Raw genomic sequence first — 20,288 nt, 5'->3', positions numbered from 1 at the left:
TTCCGGCGGCCGGCGGCGGCCGGAGTCGCAGGGCCGCGGGCCACTGTCACGACCCGCCAGGTTGGTGATCGGACCCAGGAAGCGGGAGGCCGCGGGAGGCGGTGGCGCGTGGCGGAAGTGCACTCTGACGTCACTTCCGCTGGGCGGGCCGCGGGCTCTCCCGCGCAAATTGAAAGGTCTGGCGCTTGGTCGGCGGCTGGCGCCCGGCGTGGTCGGGCCGGAGGGAGTCGGGGGGCGCGGGGGGCGGCGTCGGGAGCCTCCACCCGGCTGCCCTGGAGCTGACAGCGACAGCCCTCGCCGGAAAGTGAGCGGAGCGGGCTGCGCGGAGCCTGAGGGGTGCTGCTGGTCTCCCCGCCCTGGTCCCGGGGTGCGGGGTCTTCCAGGGAGGGAAGGGCGCGTCCGCCGTGGTCCCCGACCCTGCGTCGGGGCCGGGGCGCTGCCGGGGCGGAGTTGGTGGCGTGGTGGGGAGCTCGGTTCCGAGGGAGCGTGCCCGGCCCGGCCGGGGCTGCAGTTCGGCGAACCGAGGGCGGGTCGGCTCCCTGCGGACGGTGCCCGGAGGGAGCAGGGCCCGGGGGTCGCGCTCCTGCAGGTTTTCTGCAGAAGCTAGCAGTCACGTTTTTACGTGCAATCTCCCAATTTTTAAATGTTGACAAGTACATGTTGTTGTTAATGTGCAGGCCAAAGGACACGTATCTTCTGGAATGGGGTCGCGGGCCGCCCCTGCACCTCCCCGTGGGCCGGAGGCGTGAAGTGGGGAAGCTGCTGCTGTTCCTGTGACCTCGGGTGCGCCAGGTGGTCTCCTTGAGATGACCTGTGCCCTGTGGCCCTCAGTCATTCTTACTATGCTGGAGAGGAAGTATTTATTCAAGGCTGTTTACCCGGCTTAGAAGAAACTTATATAAGTTTCATGAAATGTACATTATGTCAGTTTTCCTCCGAGTGAAAGAAAACTCTTTTTAGGGACATTATCTGAAAGACAGGAGAGTAGTTGTTTTTCTCAAACTGTGGCTTGAGGACCATCTGCGTCCAGATGACCTGCCGTGTTTAAAATTCAGAATCCCCCACCTCCCTCCAGAAGTGGTGAATCACAGTCCCTAGGAGTGGAGTTGAGAATCAGCGAACTGCTGAAATTTGAGAACTGCTGGACTAGAGCGTCAGAGCGTTGATACGGTGTCCACAGGGTAAGGCTGACTTCTGATCCTCTGCTTTTTTTCCTTGGCAGGGAGGGGAGCAGGTGCTTCAGAAAGGACCATGGCAGCCCTGCAATTTCTGTATAGAAAGGGCTTAGGAGCTGCAACCTGGTTGGAAGGGGGTGGGAGGTTAAAGCATTTGTCTTGAAGCCCCATTTGCAGGCACAGTTACAGGCACAGTTTCACATTTCTTTGGTGTAGCTTTCAGAGGGTCTGATGGAGTTGTTCCTAGGGACCACCACTGCTTACTAACAGAATGTTCATTGCTTGGAATACTACATTCTGATGGCAGTGAATTTCAGTCCTAAGAAAGTACAGCTCTACTTCTATAATTCTGTTTGGTTCTTTTTCAATTGAAATGCCTACCTTCCTAGAGAGTGTTCCAGTTTCCACTCCTGTGCTAATTTTCATGTTGGCTCTGATAATGCCTGTGTAGACGCAGTGTGATACATAATTTGGTAGATTTTAACAATTCCTTTTTGGAGAGAAGATGGACTCATACTTTTTTTAGCGTCTCCTGTGTGACTAGTACTGTGTTAAGGCTTGGAGCATACAGGATGATTCCAAGTGGGAAAGCACTTGGGAAAGAATAAGCATTAACGAACTATCAAGTGGCATTAGAGATAGTAGTAGTGATTAGTGTAAATATTCTAGACTGAAAATTGTTAGACAGGAGGAGCTCAGGAAAAATTTAAAGAGCAGTGATTCTCAAATCGCCAAACAGTAACAGTTGCTATCCCAGTTTCCAAGCTGTTTTTCTTTATTTTTCTAAAACTTTTGGGTAAATACATTTTGCTGTAAATATTACTGTTTTCCCTTTCTTCTTTCCCAGCACGTAGTGAACTTGGCACCATGGGGATACATGGATTACTGCAGTTTATCAAAGAAGCCTCTGAACCCATCCACGTGAGGAAGTATAAAGGGCAGGTGGTGGCCGTGGATACGTATTGCTGGCTTCACAAAGGAGCTATCGCTTGTGCTGAAAAACTCGCCAGAGGTGAACCTACCGATAAGTAAGTTTGCACCTTATGTTAATTCCTTGCCAATTAAAAATGAGACTTATAATGCCTTTTTTTCAGACAGGGGATCTTTTTCATTCAATGCCAGGTTTATCAAGAAGCGAGAGTGTGTGTTTTAGAACATTGCCAAATCAGGGATGACTTCCTTCTGTGGTACAGGCCTGATTTTCATTCTTTGTAGTAAGCCGGGGTATCAGGACACCGATGGACAAAGACCAAAGACTGTCTCCTTTATTCTTTATCTATTTTTTTTTTGTTTTTGTGAGGAAGACTAGCCCTGGGCTAACATCTGTGCCCATCTTCCTCTATTTTGTATGTGGGATGCCACCACAGCATAGTTTGATGAGTGGTGTGTAGGTCCACGCCCAGGATCTGAACCCGTGAACCCCGGGCCTCTGAAGCGGAGCATGTGAACTTAGCTACTACGCCACTGGGCCGGCCCCCTGAGATCATGTATTGAAAGCAATTTCTTTTCCACCACTAAATTTGTGCAGTTACAATTGTAGATGAAGACCACAAGTTTTTAATTGCTACTTTCAGTGTTTCTTTGAATATTTCTTCGGGAGGGGAGAACTTTATCTCCAGTGTTTTGTGAGTCTTGAGGATTCTGAGATTTTTGTCTAATTGAAGAGTTGTACAAAACACAGGGACTATCCTTTATTGCTAGAGATGTCAGAGATGAACTCCACAGGAACTGCCATGTAGTAGGTGCTCAGCAAATGTTAAGTGAACTAAAAAGTTTCAAGACTTTCAACAAATATTGTGTATTTTAATTTTTTTCCCCATAGAAACTAAAAAGTCACATTTGGTAGAGTTTTTTTCTTTTTCTTGTCCACATTTGGATGGGGATATTAACCAGAAAAGGTCAGAAAGTTTGGATAGGCCTATGCTAAACCTTTATGACCATTATAAGGAATGAGTTGGATGTATATGTGCTGACCTGGAAAAATGTCTGTGAAGTATATAAAGTGAGGGTGCCAGGTGTCTGACTATGTAGTCTGTCAAGTTGAAAAAAAAATTTCCTTTAAAATTTATTATAATTTCATATTTGTTTTCTCCTATTTTTACTTGATGCTTCGTCAGTAGGTCCTAGTCATTGTTCTGTAGACCAATGCAGGTTCATTGTCACTGGTTTACAGTAAAAAGGAAAAGAAGGACAACGTAATGAGTCTTTTCTTAGGATGAATATATTTGATTTAAAAGATTATCTTTTAGGGGCCGTCCCCGTGGCGTAGCGGTTAAGTGCGCGCGCTCTGCGGCTGGCGGCCCGAGTTCGGATCCCAGGCGCGTACCGATGCACTGCTTGTCAGGCCATGCTGTGGCGGCGTCCCATGTAAAAAGAAAGTAGAGGAAGATGGGCACAGATGTTAGCCCAGGGCCAGTCTTCCTCAGCAAAAAGAAGAGGATTGGCATGGATGTTAGCTTAGGGCTGATCTTCCTCGCAAAAAAAAAAAAAAACATTATCTTTTAAGATGGTGTCTTTCCATTCCTATTTTTGAGTTAAGATAACCTTTTCTTTGTGAAATGATGGAAGTTGTAAACATAGCTATTTTTGTTAATTGCCTTGCCAGAATAAAAAATGAAATGCAATCTGTGATGCTTGTTCGGATCCTGGACTGGGGAAAAAAATTGTAGCCGTGCTGTGCGGGAGCTGACTCATAGGAGTTTGCTACCCCATCTCCCAGTTCAGCATCCAGTGACCCCACGTTGGTAGTGTATCTACCACTGTAGAATATTCACACGTCAGGGAAATTGACAAATGGTACAGAGCAGGGACCCCTTCCCCCAGAACTGGGTGTTAAACGTTTACCAGGACACCACTGGTTATACGAAACATTGGGGCAATTGGACAAAATTTAATATAGACTGTATATTAGATGATGTTTTATTGCTGTTAAATTTCTTGAGTGTGATAATGATATTGTACTATCTTTCAACTTTTGCATAGATTTGAAATTTTTCAAAGCAAAGAAAAATGGGGGGAAAAGGCAAGATTTGGAACCCCAGAATTTCTGAACTGGAAGGGATGTCAAGGTCTTTTAATCGACAGATGAGGAAAGTGGGTTTTGGAGGGTCAAATAACTCATCAGATATCACATAGCCCATTAGGATCAAAGGCAGGCCTTGAGCCCAAGTCTAAATCAGAGTTTTCATTTCCTATGAAAACATTTGCTTAAAAAACAAAATAAAAACCTTCTCTTTTCATTATTTGTCTCATCTGGTTTTAAAAAAAGCAAAGATATTACCTTATGAGCACTTCAATGCATTTTTCTTTATTTTCACAGGTATGTAGGATTTTGTATGAAATTTGTAAATATGTTACTAACTCACGGGATCAAGCCTATTCTCGTCTTTGATGGATGTATGTTACCTTCTAAAAAGGAGGTGGAGAAGTCCAGAAGAGAGTAAGTCGATTCTCTATTTAATTTCTAACTTAATTCCATTAAGGTCTGACACAATGGTCTGTGTGATACCAATTGTTTAAAATTTAGTTTGTTAAAACTTGTGTTATAGCTTAGCACATGAATAAATTTCCTTAAATGTGCCATGTGTGCTAGAAAGGAATGTGTATTTTGACTGATTTTTATGTGTGTCCAGTAAATCAAGCTTGTTGATTGTGGTATTCAAATCTTCCATATCCTTACTGTTTTTTTTTTTTTTTATGTATGTCTACTAAATCCATTAATTATTGAGAAGAGTGTTACAATTTCACTATGATAGGGATTTGTCAGTTACCTTGTGGTTCTATCCTTTTTTTTTTTTTGTGAGGAACACCAGCCCTGGGCTAACATGCGATGCCAATCCTCCTCTTTTTTGCTAAGGCAGACTGGCCCTGGGCTAACATCCGTGCCCATCTTCCTCTACTTTATATGGGACGCCGCCACAGCGTGGCTTACCAAGCGGTGCGTTGGTGCACACCCGGGATCCGAACCAGCAAACCCCGGGCCGCCGCAGGGGAGCACGCGCACTGAACCACTTGCGCCACCGGGCCGGCCCCTGCTTCTATCCATTTTTTTGCTTTGTTTATTTTTAAATTATTATTGGTTCCATTCAAGTTTAGAATTTGTTGTATTTTGTGGTAAATTGAAACAATATGTAGTAACTCTTTTAGTCTCTAGATATGCTTTTCTGTTCTGAGGTCTGTTCTGTCTGATATTAGTACAGCCGGAACAACTTTTGTATGTTCTTAATGTCTTTTTCTATTTACCTTCACCTTTACTATGTCATTGATTTTTCGGTTTGTCTCTTGTAAGGAACACATCACTGTATTTTTTTTATCCCTTCTGTCAGCCCTTGCCGTTTTTAAAATTCTTTTAAATGGAGAGTTTTATTCCTTTTACATTGATCATTAATTACTAATATATTTTGATCCATTATTTCCTACTTCATATTTTGTATTTGTCCTGCTCTTTCGTTTGTTAACTCCTACCCTGCTTGACTTCTGGATTGATTGTTTTTTCCACTCTTACATTGTTTCTAGTTGAAAAGTGATGCACTCTATTTCTGTTCTCCTAGTAGTTATATTAGAAATTTTTTCATTCGTATTTAACTTAACAGAATCCAGTAATTTTACAACAATGGACCTTAGAGAGAATTACTCTATTTTGGTGAAGCAGCCATTCCACCACATTCATCTGTTCTTATTTTTCCCCTATGTTAGTTTTTAGGTCCAGGAGTCATTGTGTTGTGTAGGAAAGGCCACTGGGCTTAGTTGTCAAAGGGAGTGTAAGTTATATCCAAATGGAAGAAACCTCACTGAGGGAGCACTTTGTGGGGGGTGCCGCTTGCCTGGTTTTGCTCTCTCTGGGCCTAGAATCAGGTTAGAGAGGGTCGTTCAGGGACGGGTTTTTCAGTCTAGCTGTGCTTAGAGGGCTCTGATTCTTAAAGTCAGGACTTTATAAAGTTCGTTAAAGGATTAACTGAGACCGTTAGGGCCCACATTCTAATCCGAGTAATATACAGTTCACCCAACATTCTTTTAATAAAAAGTTAGTTAATTCCAGGTTAGTCCTAGAAGGATTGGTGACAACCCTAAACCAGTGTGGCTAAGGGACTAGTCCAAACCATATCCCACCTGGGGGTCCCCCACCGTGTTCTTAATTCCAATCACACGTAGTGATTAATTTTCTCCTGCTGATCTCGTGCGCGGCTAAATAGTGTTTCAGCCGCCTGTCTCTGACCTGAGGCTCTTTCTGGCTTACCTCTGTAGGATCAGCTCTCTGTGCCACTGAGGCAGTGAAAAGCACTTAAAATCCTTTTCTACAGAGTCTCTTCATCTAAAAGTGGAACCAGGAAATTTGTGGCTCTAGGTATATGCGTGTGTACTTAAACTCTTGAGTTCAGACTGATACTTCCAATTCAAATTCAGGACTACAGGGTTTTAACTTAACTCCTTCTGTATTGCATCCCTGTCTGCTTTCGTCCATACTGAGAATCCTGGTGTTCAAGGGTACAGGGCATGAAAAATTTAGAGTATTTTATAATTACTCATTTATTTTATCCCACATTATACTCAACAATAGATTCCGAATAAAAAATTTCTTTCTTTCATGTATGCACTCTCCCCATTTTAAAAATAGTGGTACGAGATTCTCAGAGCACACAGCTGTTGCTCTCTCCCTGTTGAACCTTAGCCTTGATTCTACAAATTACTGTATGTTTGATGGTTATTAGCAGTCCTTTTGTCAATGTCTCTGTCATGTCTTTTTGGTTTTTCGGAAGTCTGTTCTCTAGTAGATTCCACAGAAAAGCTCTCAGAAGCACTATTTCTCAAGCTCCTTGTATGTTGATCAAGTTCCGCCCTTTACACTTGATACTTAGCTTGGATGGTGTGAAAGCCTTGACTCACGTTTCCTAAGAGTCTTAGCTACTCCGCTTTCTGTTGACATAACAACATTGCTGTGGGAAAGTCTGATGATAAGCTTACATGTGCGTGCATTATAAATCGCTTGTTCTTTTTGCCTAGGAGCCCAAAAGATCTGGGTTAACATTCTCAAGGACCTGGTCTGTGCTTTCAAATGCGTCGGGCTTTTTTTATTCTTGGAAAATATCTTGAATTATAGTTTTATTACAGTTTCTTGAGTCAGCCTCTTAAGTTTTTTTTCCCTTGCAGAAGACGACAAGCCAGTCTTCTCAAAGGAAAGCAGCTTCTTCGCGAGGGGAAAGTCTCAGAAGCCAGAGAATGTTTTACCCGTTCTGTCAACATCACGCATGCTATGGCCCACAAAGTCATTAAAGTAAGCCGAATAGGAAATACAGCCAGGGTAGCAAATGGCTAAGTTCACTGAAGCTCGTTATAAGTTGTTTACTAATGGGAGAGCAAGAAAATGATGGGGGGAAAATTATTCTAGGCCCAACCTCCAGGAAGGGACAGATGTCAGAGGAAGAAGGGAGCGGTGTCTTTAGATAGAGGAGAGGAGGTGAAGAGTTTTTAAGGGAGAAACCCTAAGGAGTAAGAGAAGCTCTCCTTTTCAGATAAGACACTTAGGTAGATAAACTCCATCATGTCATACGATGTGTTGCTCCGTAGAGATGGGAGGGATAAATTCCTGGAGGTTCGGTCTCACCCCACTCTCATACGGTCTTCAACACGTACTGTAACCTTCTCTCTGGAATGACTGTTGAACCCACCTCGCTGACTCAGCAACTCTGCACGCTGCTAGTCTCCTTAATCTGCTTCTGCTTAGAAGCTTCTTTCCTTCTCATCGTAAATCTTAGTGTCACCGTGCCCACAGTCCCAGCCCTCACTTCCCCTTTTCTGGGCCTGTGTTCAAACTGTGTGGTAAACAAATGGGAAAATAAATAATAATGATTAGATTCTGTAGTTTTATCAATACAGTGTCAGATAGACTTTTCTAGTCTCATAAGAGAACCTGTTATTTTTATGGGGAAAATATATTCAAATATTATATCCACACAAATGTTTTGTATAGTTTCGAAGCCTAGCTATTCTTAAGATGGAAGCTTTCTATAATTTGAAGTAATTAAGCTTTGTAGATCGTAGGTTTTTTTTTCCCCTTCTGAATGTATAGCAATATTTCTTTTCTCCAAATTTATAAATTGATTTTTTAAAAAAGATTTCTGAGTTGCTATTTGATTAGTTCAATATATCCTAGGACTAAAAGTAGAAAAACTTACTTCAAAGGAAATGATTTCCCAAAATGATATCAGCATGTGCGTGTTGAGGCTGGTAATAAAATGGGTTTGAGACAGGAAGTCGTTTAGTGCTTTGGAGACGCTATTCTGGAGATTGACTGGGACCCTCTGTCACAGGCTGCTCGGTCTCTGGGCGTAGACTGTCTCGTGGCCCCGTATGAAGCGGATGCACAGTTGGCCTATCTTAACAAGGCTGGCATCGTACAAGCCATCATCACCGAGGACTCGGATCTCCTCGCTTTTGGCTGTAAGAAGGTACTTTACACCCGCTACATACTACTTATCTATGTGGATGGAAATAGTGTAAATCAGGCAGCTAAAGCTTTTTCCTCTCCAGGGATAATAATTTTATTTAATACCTGAAATTAATGTCTACTTACAGTGTTAGTAATTATTTTATTTAAAATAAAAAGAAGGGTTTTGCTGCTTGACATTTGTGTAATCTGGACGCTTTTTCAGAGTAAGCCCTTAAGGTTAGAGAGGTTTGTTGTTTTGTCCAAATTCATTAGGAGAATGTAGTCTCGTTGTTTAGCAATGATAACTTATATGCTTTATATTTTTCAATTAGGTTAGGTAAATAAACTAACTTATCTACTAAGGGGATTATGTATAAAACTGTTTAATGGAATTTTATCATGATATATTAAGGAGGGAAATTAAGATACAAAACTATAGGATGATCTCATTTTTGTTAATACCTATGTTATTTATATTATCTATTTATTTCATAGATGACTAGAAGAATCTTTGTCAAAATGTTAATACTAGGTAACAGTGATAGATGGGAGATTTCGGGCAACTTCTGTTTTCTTCTTCCTGAGTTTCTATCTTTTCCAAATTTTCCGCAATGAGCATGTGTTACTTTAGGACTTAGAGTCCTTAGAGCTACTTAGAACATGTGTTACTAGGTTACTTTAAAATGTAAAAGTGGAAGGTAAGGAGAAAATGCCCCCCACCCCCATGAGGAAGATCAGCCCTGAGCTAACGTCTGCTGCCGATCTTCCTCCTTGTTTTTTTTTTTTTTGGTGAGGAAGAGCAGCCCTGAGCTAACATCCGTGGCAGCCTTCCTCTATTTTGCATGTGGGATGCCTCCACAGCATGGCTGATGAGTGGAGTAGGTCCGCAACTGGGATCCAAACCCATGAATCCTGGCCACTGAAGGGAAGCATGCGGAACTTGAAGCACTCGGCAATGGGGCCAGCCCCTGAAAGTGCTTTTTGTATGAATTGCTATTTGATTGCCACGACAACCCTGTAATATAGGTACAAAGTGAAGAGGTACAGAGTTAGGACTATCGAGTCCTGGCATATGACCTTGTCCAGTCATAGCCTATGTTTCAGTTTAATTTACTTGCACATTTCACAATCAGCTGGCCGGCCTATCTCTCTTTTCTCTCAGTGTTATGATGAAGAACGAAAAAGATTTCTTAGAAACATTGCAATGGATTAGATAAGGAAAAATAAAAATGGCACTTACAGGTATTAACAATTTTCCTTCCTTTCTAAGGTGATTTTAAAAATGGACCACTGTGGAAATGGACTAGAAATTGATCAGGCTCGGCTGGGAATGTGCAAACAGCTTGGGGATGTGTTCACAGAAGAGAAGTTCCGTTACATGTGCATTCTTTCAGGCTGTGACTATCTCTCGTCGCTGCGTGGAATTGGATTAGCGAAGGCCTGCAAGGTGCTGAAACTGGCCAATAACCCAGACATCGTAAAGGTGAGAGTGATTTCCCAAGTGTCATGTGCAGTTTGACAAAGCATTTCTTAATAGATAAACCACTCAGAATATGGATTTTAAATATTCTGTCAATAGCCTATATTGTGTCATTGAAAGGAAAAAATGACTAAAACATTCGAACTTTGCTTTTGGCAACTGATGAACTGTGTTTTCAGAAATTGATGAAAAAGTCATAGTAATTTTTCTTTTCTTACCAATAAAATTGGTATAAAACCTTATGTAAGTTTCAGGTGTACAACCTTATAATTCACCATCTGTGCACAGTACAAAGTGATCAGCACCAAAAGTCTAGTTACCGTCTTTCACCAGACGATTGAAGACCTTCACCGTTTCACCCACCCTCCAACTCCGTTTTCCTCTGGTAACCACCAGTCTGTTCTCTGTATCTATGAGTTTGTCGTTTTTTGGTTTTGTGTGTTCATTTGTTCTGTTTTTCTTTTTTTTCTTTTAGATTCCACATGAGTGAAATCATACAGTATTTGTCTTTCTCTCTCTGACTTGTGTCACTTAGCATGATGCCCTCATTGTGCTCCATACAGGTCCATATATGTTGTCACAAATGGCAAGATTTCATTCTATACCACACCTTTATCTATTCATCCTTCAACGGACACTTTGATTGTTTCCATATCTTGGCTATTGTAAATAATGCTGAAGTGAACATAGGGGTCCATATATCTTTTTTAATTAGTGTTTTTGTATTCTTCAGATAGATACCCAGAAGTGGAATTGCTGGATCATATGGTAGTTCTATTCTTAATTTTTTGAGAAATCTCAGTACTGTTTTCCATAGTGGCTGCACCAATTTACACTCCCACCAACTGTGTACAAGAATTCCCTTTTCTCCACATCCTCTCCAACACTTCTCATTTCTTGTCTTTTTTTTTTTTTTTTTTTTTTTTTGTGAGGAGATCAGCCCTGAGCTAACATCCGCCAATTCTCCTCTTTTTTTGCTGAGGAAGACGGCCCTGGGCTAACATCTGTGCCTATCTTCCTCCACTTTATATGGGACGCCGCCACAGCATGGCTTACCAAGCAGCGCGTCGGTGCAGGCCCGGGATCCGAACCAGCAAACCCCGGGCCGCCGCAGCGGAGCGCACGCACTTAACTGCTTGCGCCACTGGGCCGGCCCCTCATTTCTTGTCTTTTTGATAATAGCCATTCTAATAGGTGTGAGATGATATCTCATTGTGGTTTTGATTTGCATTTTCCTAATAATTAGTGATATTGAACATGGCTTTTCATGTGTCTGTTGGCCATCTGTGTGTTTTCTTTGGGAAAATGTGTATTCAGATCCTCTGCCCCTTTTTTAATCAGGTTGTTTGTTCTTTTGTTGTTGAGTTGTATGAGTTCTTTATAGTTTTTGGATATTAACCCCTTGTCAGATATGATTTGCAAATATCCTCTTCCATTCGGTAGATTGCCTTTTTGTTTTGTTGATGGTTTCCTTCGCTGTTCAAAAGCTTTTTAGTTTGATATAGTCCCATTAGTTTATTTTTTCTTTTGTTTCCCTTGCCTTGGGAGCCTTATCCACAAAAACATCACTAAGACCCATGTCAAGAAGCTCACCGCCTGTTTTCCTTCAGCAATTTTATGTTTTCAGATCTTAACATGTCTTTAATCCAGTTTGAGTTAATTTTTGTGTATGGTGTAAGATAGCTGTCTAGTTTCCTTCTTTTGCATGTGGCTGTCCAGTTTTCCCGACACCATTTATTGAAGAGACTGTCCTTTCTCCATTGTATGTTCTTGGCTCCTTTGTCATAAATTAATTGATTATATATGTGTGGGTTTATTTCTGGGCTCTTAATTCTGTTCCATTGACCTCTGTGTCTGTTTTTATACCAATACTGTACTGTCTTGATTACTGTAGCTTTGTAGTTTAGTTTGAAATCAGGGAGTGTGATACCTCCAACTTCGTTCTTCTTTCTCAAGATTGCTTTGACTGTTCAGGATCTTTTGTGGTTCCATATAAATTTTAGAATTATTTGTTTTAGTTCCGTGGAAAATGCCATTGGACTTTTGATGGGGATGGCATTGAATCTGTAGATTTCTTTGGGTAGTATGGACATTTTAACAATATTCTTCCAATCCGTGAGGACAGTATACCTGTCCATTTATTTGCGTCTTCAATTTCTTTCTTCAGTGTTTTCTAATTTTCAGTACAGAGGTCTTTCACCTCCTTGGTTAAGTTTATTCATAGGTATTTTATTCTTTTTGATTAGTTCTAACAGTTTCTTGGAGTCTTGAGGGTTTTCTATATATAGTATGTCATCTGCAAATAATGACAGTTTTACTTCTTCCTTTCCAACATGGATACCTTTTATTTCTTTGTCTTGCCTAATAGCTGTGGCTAGCACTTCCAATACTGTGTTGAATAAAAGTGGCGAGAGTGGGCATCCTTGTTTTTGCTCCTGATCTCAGAGGAAGAGCTTTCAGCTTTTCACCGTTCAGTATGATGTTAGCTGTAGGTTTGTCATATATGGCCTTTATTATGTTGAGGTATGTTCCCTCTATGACCACTTTGTTGAGAGTTTTTATGATCAACAGAAGTTGAATTTTGTCAAAACCTTTTCCTGCATGTATTGAGATGATCGTATGATTTTTATCCTTCATTTTGTTGATGTGGTATATCACACTGATTGATTTGTGGTTGCTGAACCATCCTGCTTCCCTGGAATAAATCCCACTTGATCATGGTGTGTGATCCTTTTAATGTATTGTTGAATTGTGTTTACTACTATTTGTTGAGGATTTTTGCATCTATGTTTATGAGGGATGTTGATATGTAATTTTCTTTTTTTGTGGTGTCCTTGTCTGGTTTTGGTATCAGAGTAATGCTGGCCTCATAAAATGAGTTTTTGAAAAGCCTTCCCTCTTCAATTTTTTGCAAGAGCTTGAGCAGGATAGGTATTAAATCTTCTTTGAATATTCGGTGGAATTCACTAGTGAAGCTGTCTGGTCCTGGGCTTTTGTTTGTTGGGAGATTTTTGATTACTGATTTAAGCTCCTTACTTAGTAATTAGTATATTCAGATCTTCTATTTCTTCATGATTTAGTCCTGGAAGATTATGTGTTCCGAGGCATTTATCCATTTTTTCTAGGTAGTACAATTTGTTGGTGTATAATCGTTTGTAGTCGTCTCTTATGATCCTTTGTATTTCTGTGGTATCAGTTGTAACTTCTCCTGTTTCATTTCTGATTTTGTTTATTTGATCCTCTCTTTTTTTTTTTCTTGGTTAGTCGAGCTAAAGGTTTGTCAATTTTGCTTATCTTTTCAAAGAACAGCTCTTAGTTTCGTTGATCTTTTCTGTTGTCTTTTTAGTCTCTATTTCATTTATTTCTGCTCTGATCTTTATTATTTCCTCTCTTATACTAGCTTTGGTCTTCATTTGTTCTTCTTTTTCTAGTCGTAGGTGTGAAGCTAGATTGTTTGAGATTTTTCTTGTTTCTTGAGGTAGGCCTGTATTGCTATGAATTTCTCTCTTGGAGCTGCTTTTGCTGCATCCCGTAGATGTTGGTATGTCACATTTCTGTTTTCATTTGGCTCTAGGTATTTTTTTGATTTCTTCTTTGATTTCTTCCATGACCCATTTGTTGTTCAGTAGCATGTTGTTTAATCTCCACATTTTTGTGGTTTTCCTAGTTTTCTTTTTGTAATTTAGCTCTCGTTTCATACCAGTGCAGTTGGAGAAGATACTTGATATGATATCAGTCTTCCTGAATTTATTGAGACTTGTTTTGTGGCCTAACGTGATCTCTCCTAGAGAGTGTTTCATGTGCATTTGAGAAGAATGTGTGTTCTGCTGCTTTTGTCTGAAATGTTCTATATACATCTGTTAATTCCATCTGATCTAATGTGTTGTTTAAGATCTATGTTTCCTTATTGATTTTCCTTCTGGATGATCAATCGATGTAAGTTGACTGTTAAAGTCCTTTACTATTATTGTATTGCTTCCAATTTCTCCCTTTAGGTCCATTAATATTTACTTTATATATTTTGGTACTTCTATATTGGGTGAATATATATTTTTAAATGTTATATCTTCTTGCTGGATTGACCCCTTTATTATTATTTAATGCCCTTCTTTGTCTTTGATTACAGTCTTTGTTTTAAAGTCTGTTTTGTCTGATATAAGTATAGCTACTCCAGCTTTCTTTTGGTTTCCATTGCACAGAATGTGTGTGTGTCCTTACTTCTGAAGTGAGTGTTTTGTAGGCAAGTTATAGGTGGGTCTTATGTTTTTATCCATTCATCCACCCTTTGTCTTTTGATTGGAGAATTTAGTCCATTTACATTTAAAGTAATTATTGATAGATATGTACTTATTGGTATTTTGTTAATTGTTTTCTGGCTGTTTTCATAGTTCCTCTCAGTTCTTTTCTTCTTCTCGTTCTTTCTTTCCTTGTGGTTTGATGGCTTTGTTGTTTAGATTCCTTTCTCATTTTTTGTGTGTGTATTTACTATAAATTTTTGCTTTTGGGTTACCATGAGGTTCACATATAACATCTATGTATATAATGATCTTTTTTAAGTTGATGCCAACTTAAATTTGAACACATTCCAAAACTTTACATTTTACTCCTCTGTCCACGTTTTATATTTTTGGTGTCATCTTTTAAATCTTATTTTATGCATCCCTTAACTAATTATTGTAGTTTTAGTTAGTTTTACACCTTTTATCTTTTAACCTTCATACTTGCTTTATAAGTGATTGATCCATTACCTTTACTGTATATTTACCTTTTCCAGTGAGATTTATACCTTCATATGTTTTGTTTTTACTATTTAGTGCCCTTTCTTTTCAATTCAGAGTCCTTTTAACATTTCTTATAGGGCTGGTTTAGTGGTGATGAACTCCTTTAGCTTCTGCTTATCTGAAAAACTCTTAATCTCTCTCCTTCAGTTCTTAATGATAACCTTGCCGGGTAGAGCATTCTTGGCTGGAAGTTTCTTCCTTTTAATACTTTGGATATGTCATGCCACTCTCTTCTGGACTGCAAAGTTTCTGCTGAAAAATCTGCCGATAGCCTTATCAGTTTCCCTTGTATGTAACAAGTTGTTTCTCTCTTGCTGCTTTTAAGATTCTCCCTTTATTATTATTCTCCCTTTAACTTTTATCATTTTAATTATAATGTGTCTTGGTGTGGGTCTCTTTGGGTTCATCTTATTTGGAACTCTGGGCTTCCTGGATCTTCTCCAGATTAGGGAAGTTTTCAGCCATTATTTCTTCAATAAGTTTTCTGACCCTTTCTTTCTCCCTTCGTCTTCATTATCTCCTATAATGTGAATGTTATTCTGCTTGATGTTGTCCCAAAGGTCTCTTAAGGTATCTTTACTTTTTTTTAATTATTTTTTCTTTTTGCTGCTCTGACTGGGTGAGTTCCATTGCTTTGTCTTCCAGCTCGCTGATCCGTTCTGCTTCATCCAGTCTGCTGTTGAACCCCTCTGGTGTATTTTTCAGTTCAGTTCTTGTATTCTTTAGTTCTGTAATTTCTGTTTGAAACTTTCTTATGTTTTCTATTCTTTTTTGAAGATCTCACTGTTCTCATTCATTTTATCCCATGTTCAGTGAGCATCTTTATGACCATTACTTTGTCCTCTTTATCACCTATGTTGCTTATCTTCATTTCATTAATGTCTTTTTCTGAGGTTTTGTCTTGTTCTTTTGTTTGGAGCATATTCCTTTGTCTTCTCATATTACCTGACTCTCTCTGTTTGTTTCTATGAATTAGGTCAATCAGCTACCTCTCCTGTTCCCGAAGGAGCAGCCTTATGTAGGAGATATCATGTGGGCCCCAGAAGCGCAGTCCCCCCCGGCCATCATATCTGGGAGCTCAGAGAACGTCCCCTGCATGTTGCATGCGCCTGCCTGCTGTGGCTGGGCTGTGGCTGCAGCAGAGGTGGGTGGGGCTCCCAGAGGGTGACTCCCACCAGCTTTAGCAGGTTAAAAGGAGAGTTCCAAAATGGTGCCTGCCAGCACCAGTAATAGCCAGATGCCTGCCAGTGTCTCCATCCCCAGAGAGAGTCCCAGCAGTTTGCTGCCTCTCCAACAGACACTTTGAGATTAGTAAGTGGGTCCATCCTTCACACATGGTCTAGGCGCTTTTCAAAGTGGTGTTTTGTGCTGGGTCCTGGGGTGAGTGAGTCTGCACACGAGCCCTTTAAGAGGAGGTTCTGCATTCTCTACAGTTCTGTGGTTTACTGGATGTGATCCCCATTGGTTTTCAAAGCCAGGCATTTTGGGGGCTCGTTTCTTCAGTGCATGATGTAAGGGTTGGCGTGCCCGATGTGGAGCAGAAACCCCTGACTCCTCTGGGAAAAGTTCTGTATTTTTGAGATCCCTTCTGATTGTGGATCACCCACCTGGAGTGGGTTGTTTTTTTTTTTTGGCAGAACCATATCTCTGCCTCTCATGTTTGTCTCCATGCTATCCTTTTATCTTCTGTTGTGAGACTCTGTTCATCCAGTTCTCAGGTCTCTTTCAGAGGAAATTATTCCACACATAGTTGCAGATTTGTTTTTTTGTGGGGGGAGGTTCAGGATCTTCCTACACCGCCATCTTGAACCCCTCTCTCAAAGGAGCAGTAATTTTTAAAATGAAGACCAATATAAAGAGACTTAAGGCCAAAATATTCTAGGGTAGAATTAATGTTGAAATGTACAAACTTTTGATTTCTGTCTTATTTCTCTACAGTCGTGGTTGTCAGACTTTTTGTCTCAGGATGCCTTTACACTCTTCAGAGCTGTTTGTGGCAGTAAATTTGTTTATATGCGTTATAGCTGTTGATATTTACCAAATCAGAAATTTAAACAAAAATTTAAATGCTTATTAATTCACTTAAAAATAACAATAATAAATTCATTGCATGTTAACATAAGTAGCATATTTTTGTGAAAAATAGCCATGTCTTCTACAGCAAATGAAAATTGTGAGAGGAATTGCACATTTATGGAAATCTCTTTGATGTGGCTTCATAGAGGTGTCTGCCTCCTCACACAGACTGATCCAGAATCATGTGTCTCGTATCTTCCAGAAAACTCAGGACACCGTACCTCCCTGCTCTATAATTGATGTCTTTACCTTAAACAAACAAGTGTACATTAAAGAAGCTCATTTTTCCCCCTTGGATAGTTCTCAGAGCCGTTAGAGTTTGCAGAACAGAATTTTCATTTTCTGTTTCCAGGAGTACAACATGTGAGCCCTCCCTCAGGACTAGGGGTGGTATAGTGTAATGGAAAAATCTCTGGACTGGTGGAGAGTGGCCGAGCTGGGGTTAGAGCAACACGCCTTAACCAGCCTGTGACTCAGGATCCCTCAGTTCTCCAGATCTTCCCTCCTTTGTCTATGAGTTTGATATAAGATATTTAATACCCCTTCTTTTTTTTTTTTTGTGAGGAGGATCAGCCCTGAGCTAACATCCATGCTAATCTTCCTCTTTTTGCTGAGGAAGATTGGCGCTGGGCTAACATCCCTGCCCATCTTCCTCTACTTTATATGGGATGCCACCACAGCATGGCTTGACAAGCGGTGCGTCAGTGTGTGCCTGGGATCTGAACCTGCGAACCCTCAGGTCGCCAAAGCGGAGCATGGGCACTTAACCACTGCGCCACCAGGCTGGCCCCTTAAAACCCTTTCTTAATCATCCATGACTCTAACAAAAGTTAGAATGTGGACTTTGTTTTAAAAATATGATCTAAGAATATTTGGGTTTTTTTAATTCTCAGGTTTTGTGTGTGTGTTTTTTGCTTTCTAGATGAAAGGGACTTTGAGGGTGAAGAATGTATCTTAAAAGTTATGCCTAGGAATACAAACTTGATCTGTAACTGAATTTTTCATTCTTTCCATTAATAATAGAAAAACCAAAGAAAATACTGTTAGGGAGACTTAGAATTTTAAGTGATATGACATGGTTGTGTTTGCTGGTACAGTTTTTTAATGTAGATAAAAGCAATTAATTTTTCTTCCCTTCCTCATCCTTCTCTAACGTAAACCCTCTGGTCTTGGGGATAATACGTTCCCTGTTCTTCTTGTGCAGATAAACTTATAAATATTTTTATATCCATTATTAGGTTATCAAGAAAATGGGACATTATCTCAAGATGAATATAACCGTACCAGAAGATTACATCGAAGGGTTTATTCGAGCCAACAATACCTTCCTTTATCAGCTCGTTTTTGATCCCATCCAAAGGAAACTCATCCCTCTGAATGCCTATGAAGATGACGTTGATCCTGAAACGCTAAGCTACGCTGGGCGGTATCCTTTCTGAACCAGAATGCTAGAATCTTGCAATTCCTCCATATTCTTATGGTGATATTTTTAGCAAGACATTCAGTAAAAAGCTTGCAAATTCTTTTTCGATTTCTTTTTTATAGTGAAATCTTTATTTGTGTTAATTTTGATGACAATCTGGTGAAAATTTAGAGTAGCCTTTTGTTTGTCATCCTGAGGCTCATCTGTTATAACTTGCTCATCACTGAGACTGATGGAGAGAAACACGTACAGAGTCACTTAGGGGACGTATTCCAAAGGCAGCGCCTAAGAGAACGCTTGTGGCGGGCAAGCTCGTTTTGTTAGGAGGAGCATTCTGGGCGTGTGAGTAGGCCGGTTGAGGATGCCCTTCCACCGCCACTGGCCACACACACTCAGGTGATGCAGAGCCCTGAGCCCCCTGGGGGAATGGCCGGGACTTTTCTCTCCATCCCCCTTGAAAGGGGGTAAGCGGTGACTTGGGGCTTTGCTTCAGAAAACAGCCAACTCCTGCAGTGACGAGCAGAGACTAGTAAACTCTGCCTGTGGTTTCAGTAGTGCTGAATGTAGAGAGTAAGTAGGATCCACTGAACTCATAAACCTGAAGATTTTCTGTGACGATAGAAAACACTTTTCTATCTTAATACGGTATCGTTTGTTCGGTTGTTAATAAAAAAGCATTCTTCCTTAATCTCACCAACCTAGGTATGTGGATGATTCTATAGCTCTTCAGATAGCACTTGGAAATAAAGATATAAATACCTTTGAACAGATCGATAACTACAATCCAGACACTGCTACGGTAACATTCTAATGACTTCTTTCTGAAAGCGCACCTTTTAGTTATGTCTCAGGAACTGTGACTAAAGGCAAATCTTTATTTAGTAAACGTCTTTTAAGCATTTCTGTATCCGGGCATTGTGCAGAGTGTCCATTGAAAACAACTTGATGCTAGAGAAATTATCTCTCTTAGAACATAGGTAGGTATGGTGGTTTATTTCCTCAAATTAAGAAGTGGCTACATTATATATTATCAAACCTTTAGACTTGAATGTTTCGTTTGAATATACCAAGCATTTGATGCCTTTTTTCTCATCTCACTGCTTTCAGTCTCTGGCATTTGATATTGTTGAAGACCCAAACCTAGAAACACTACCCTTGGGAGTAAAAGCTGTCTTTTCCCTCATTCATGATTTAGCAAATATTTCTTGAGCTGTGGATCTTGGAGCCATTTCCCGTTTTCCTCTGCTTCTTACAATTGTATATCTCATGGCCCTCTCCCACCGTGCTCTCCGTTCTGTTCATATTTTCATTCAGACTCTGTTCTCTTCTCTGTTCTTATTTATTCCTTAAATAAGTTCTTATGACTCTAATTATCTTGTTTATGCAGAGAAGTCGCACATCTTTAACCCAATCTCTGTTCTGTGCCCCAACCACGTAATTCTAAATGTCTCTCGGATCTCTACATTAATGATTTCCTATAACATTAAATCCATCCACAGTCAAGAGCAAACTCTTCATTCCTTATCGACTTTTCTTAATAACATTTCCCTTTTTTCTTTTTAGCACTTATTAATGCATAAATTATGTCTCTGTTGTTTATTTTCTGATTCTTCCCAATAGAATGTAGTCATAGAGGCAGGATTTTTATGATCTTCACCGCTGTATTATGTTTACCATGTTTATTTGTTGAATGAATAAATGTCAGTTACATGATATCTTTCATTCTCTCAGACTAGAAAACTTGGAAATAAACTTTCGCTTCTCTTTCATAGCTAAGTCCTTTTGCTTCTTTTAGTTGTTTTTCTGGCTGATAGTTTCTTCTTTCTCATTAGCTTCCAGTCTAATGCAGGTCCTTTAATTCTTGCTCCCTAATTCAGTCCTTGACTGAGCATTTATTAAGCAATATAACAAACATAGTTAGATGAGC

General features: G+C 40.2%; 1 protein-coding gene across 2 annotated transcripts in view; it reads left to right on the top strand.

Moving 5' to 3' along the window:
• Positions 1-223: 223 nt before the first annotated feature.
• The window catches only part of EXO1 (exonuclease 1), a 43,103-nt gene continuing 23,038 nt past the window's right edge, over positions 224-20,288 (top strand). For both annotated transcript variants that reach the window (XM_058533546.1, XM_058533545.1), the window contains exons 1-9: positions 224-304; positions 678-1,181; positions 2,023-2,203; positions 4,495-4,614; positions 7,323-7,446; positions 8,483-8,620; positions 9,872-10,084; positions 18,177-18,364; positions 19,064-19,160. In XM_058533546.1, the coding sequence (XP_058389529.1) occupies positions 2,043-2,203; positions 4,495-4,614; positions 7,323-7,446; positions 8,483-8,620; positions 9,872-10,084; positions 18,177-18,364; positions 19,064-19,160 (1,041 nt within the window). In that variant the 5' untranslated portion in view covers positions 224-304; positions 678-1,181; positions 2,023-2,042. The remainder of the gene's footprint in view (positions 305-677; positions 1,182-2,022; positions 2,204-4,494; positions 4,615-7,322; positions 7,447-8,482; positions 8,621-9,871; positions 10,085-18,176; positions 18,365-19,063; positions 19,161-20,288) is intronic.

This window comes from Diceros bicornis, chromosome 38 (assembly GCF_020826845.1).
Source record: "Diceros bicornis minor isolate mBicDic1 chromosome 38, mDicBic1.mat.cur, whole genome shotgun sequence".
In the NCBI taxonomy this organism is placed as follows: Eukaryota; Metazoa; Chordata; class Mammalia; order Perissodactyla; family Rhinocerotidae; genus Diceros; species Diceros bicornis.
This window is presented reverse-complemented; position numbering and strand designations above follow the sequence as displayed.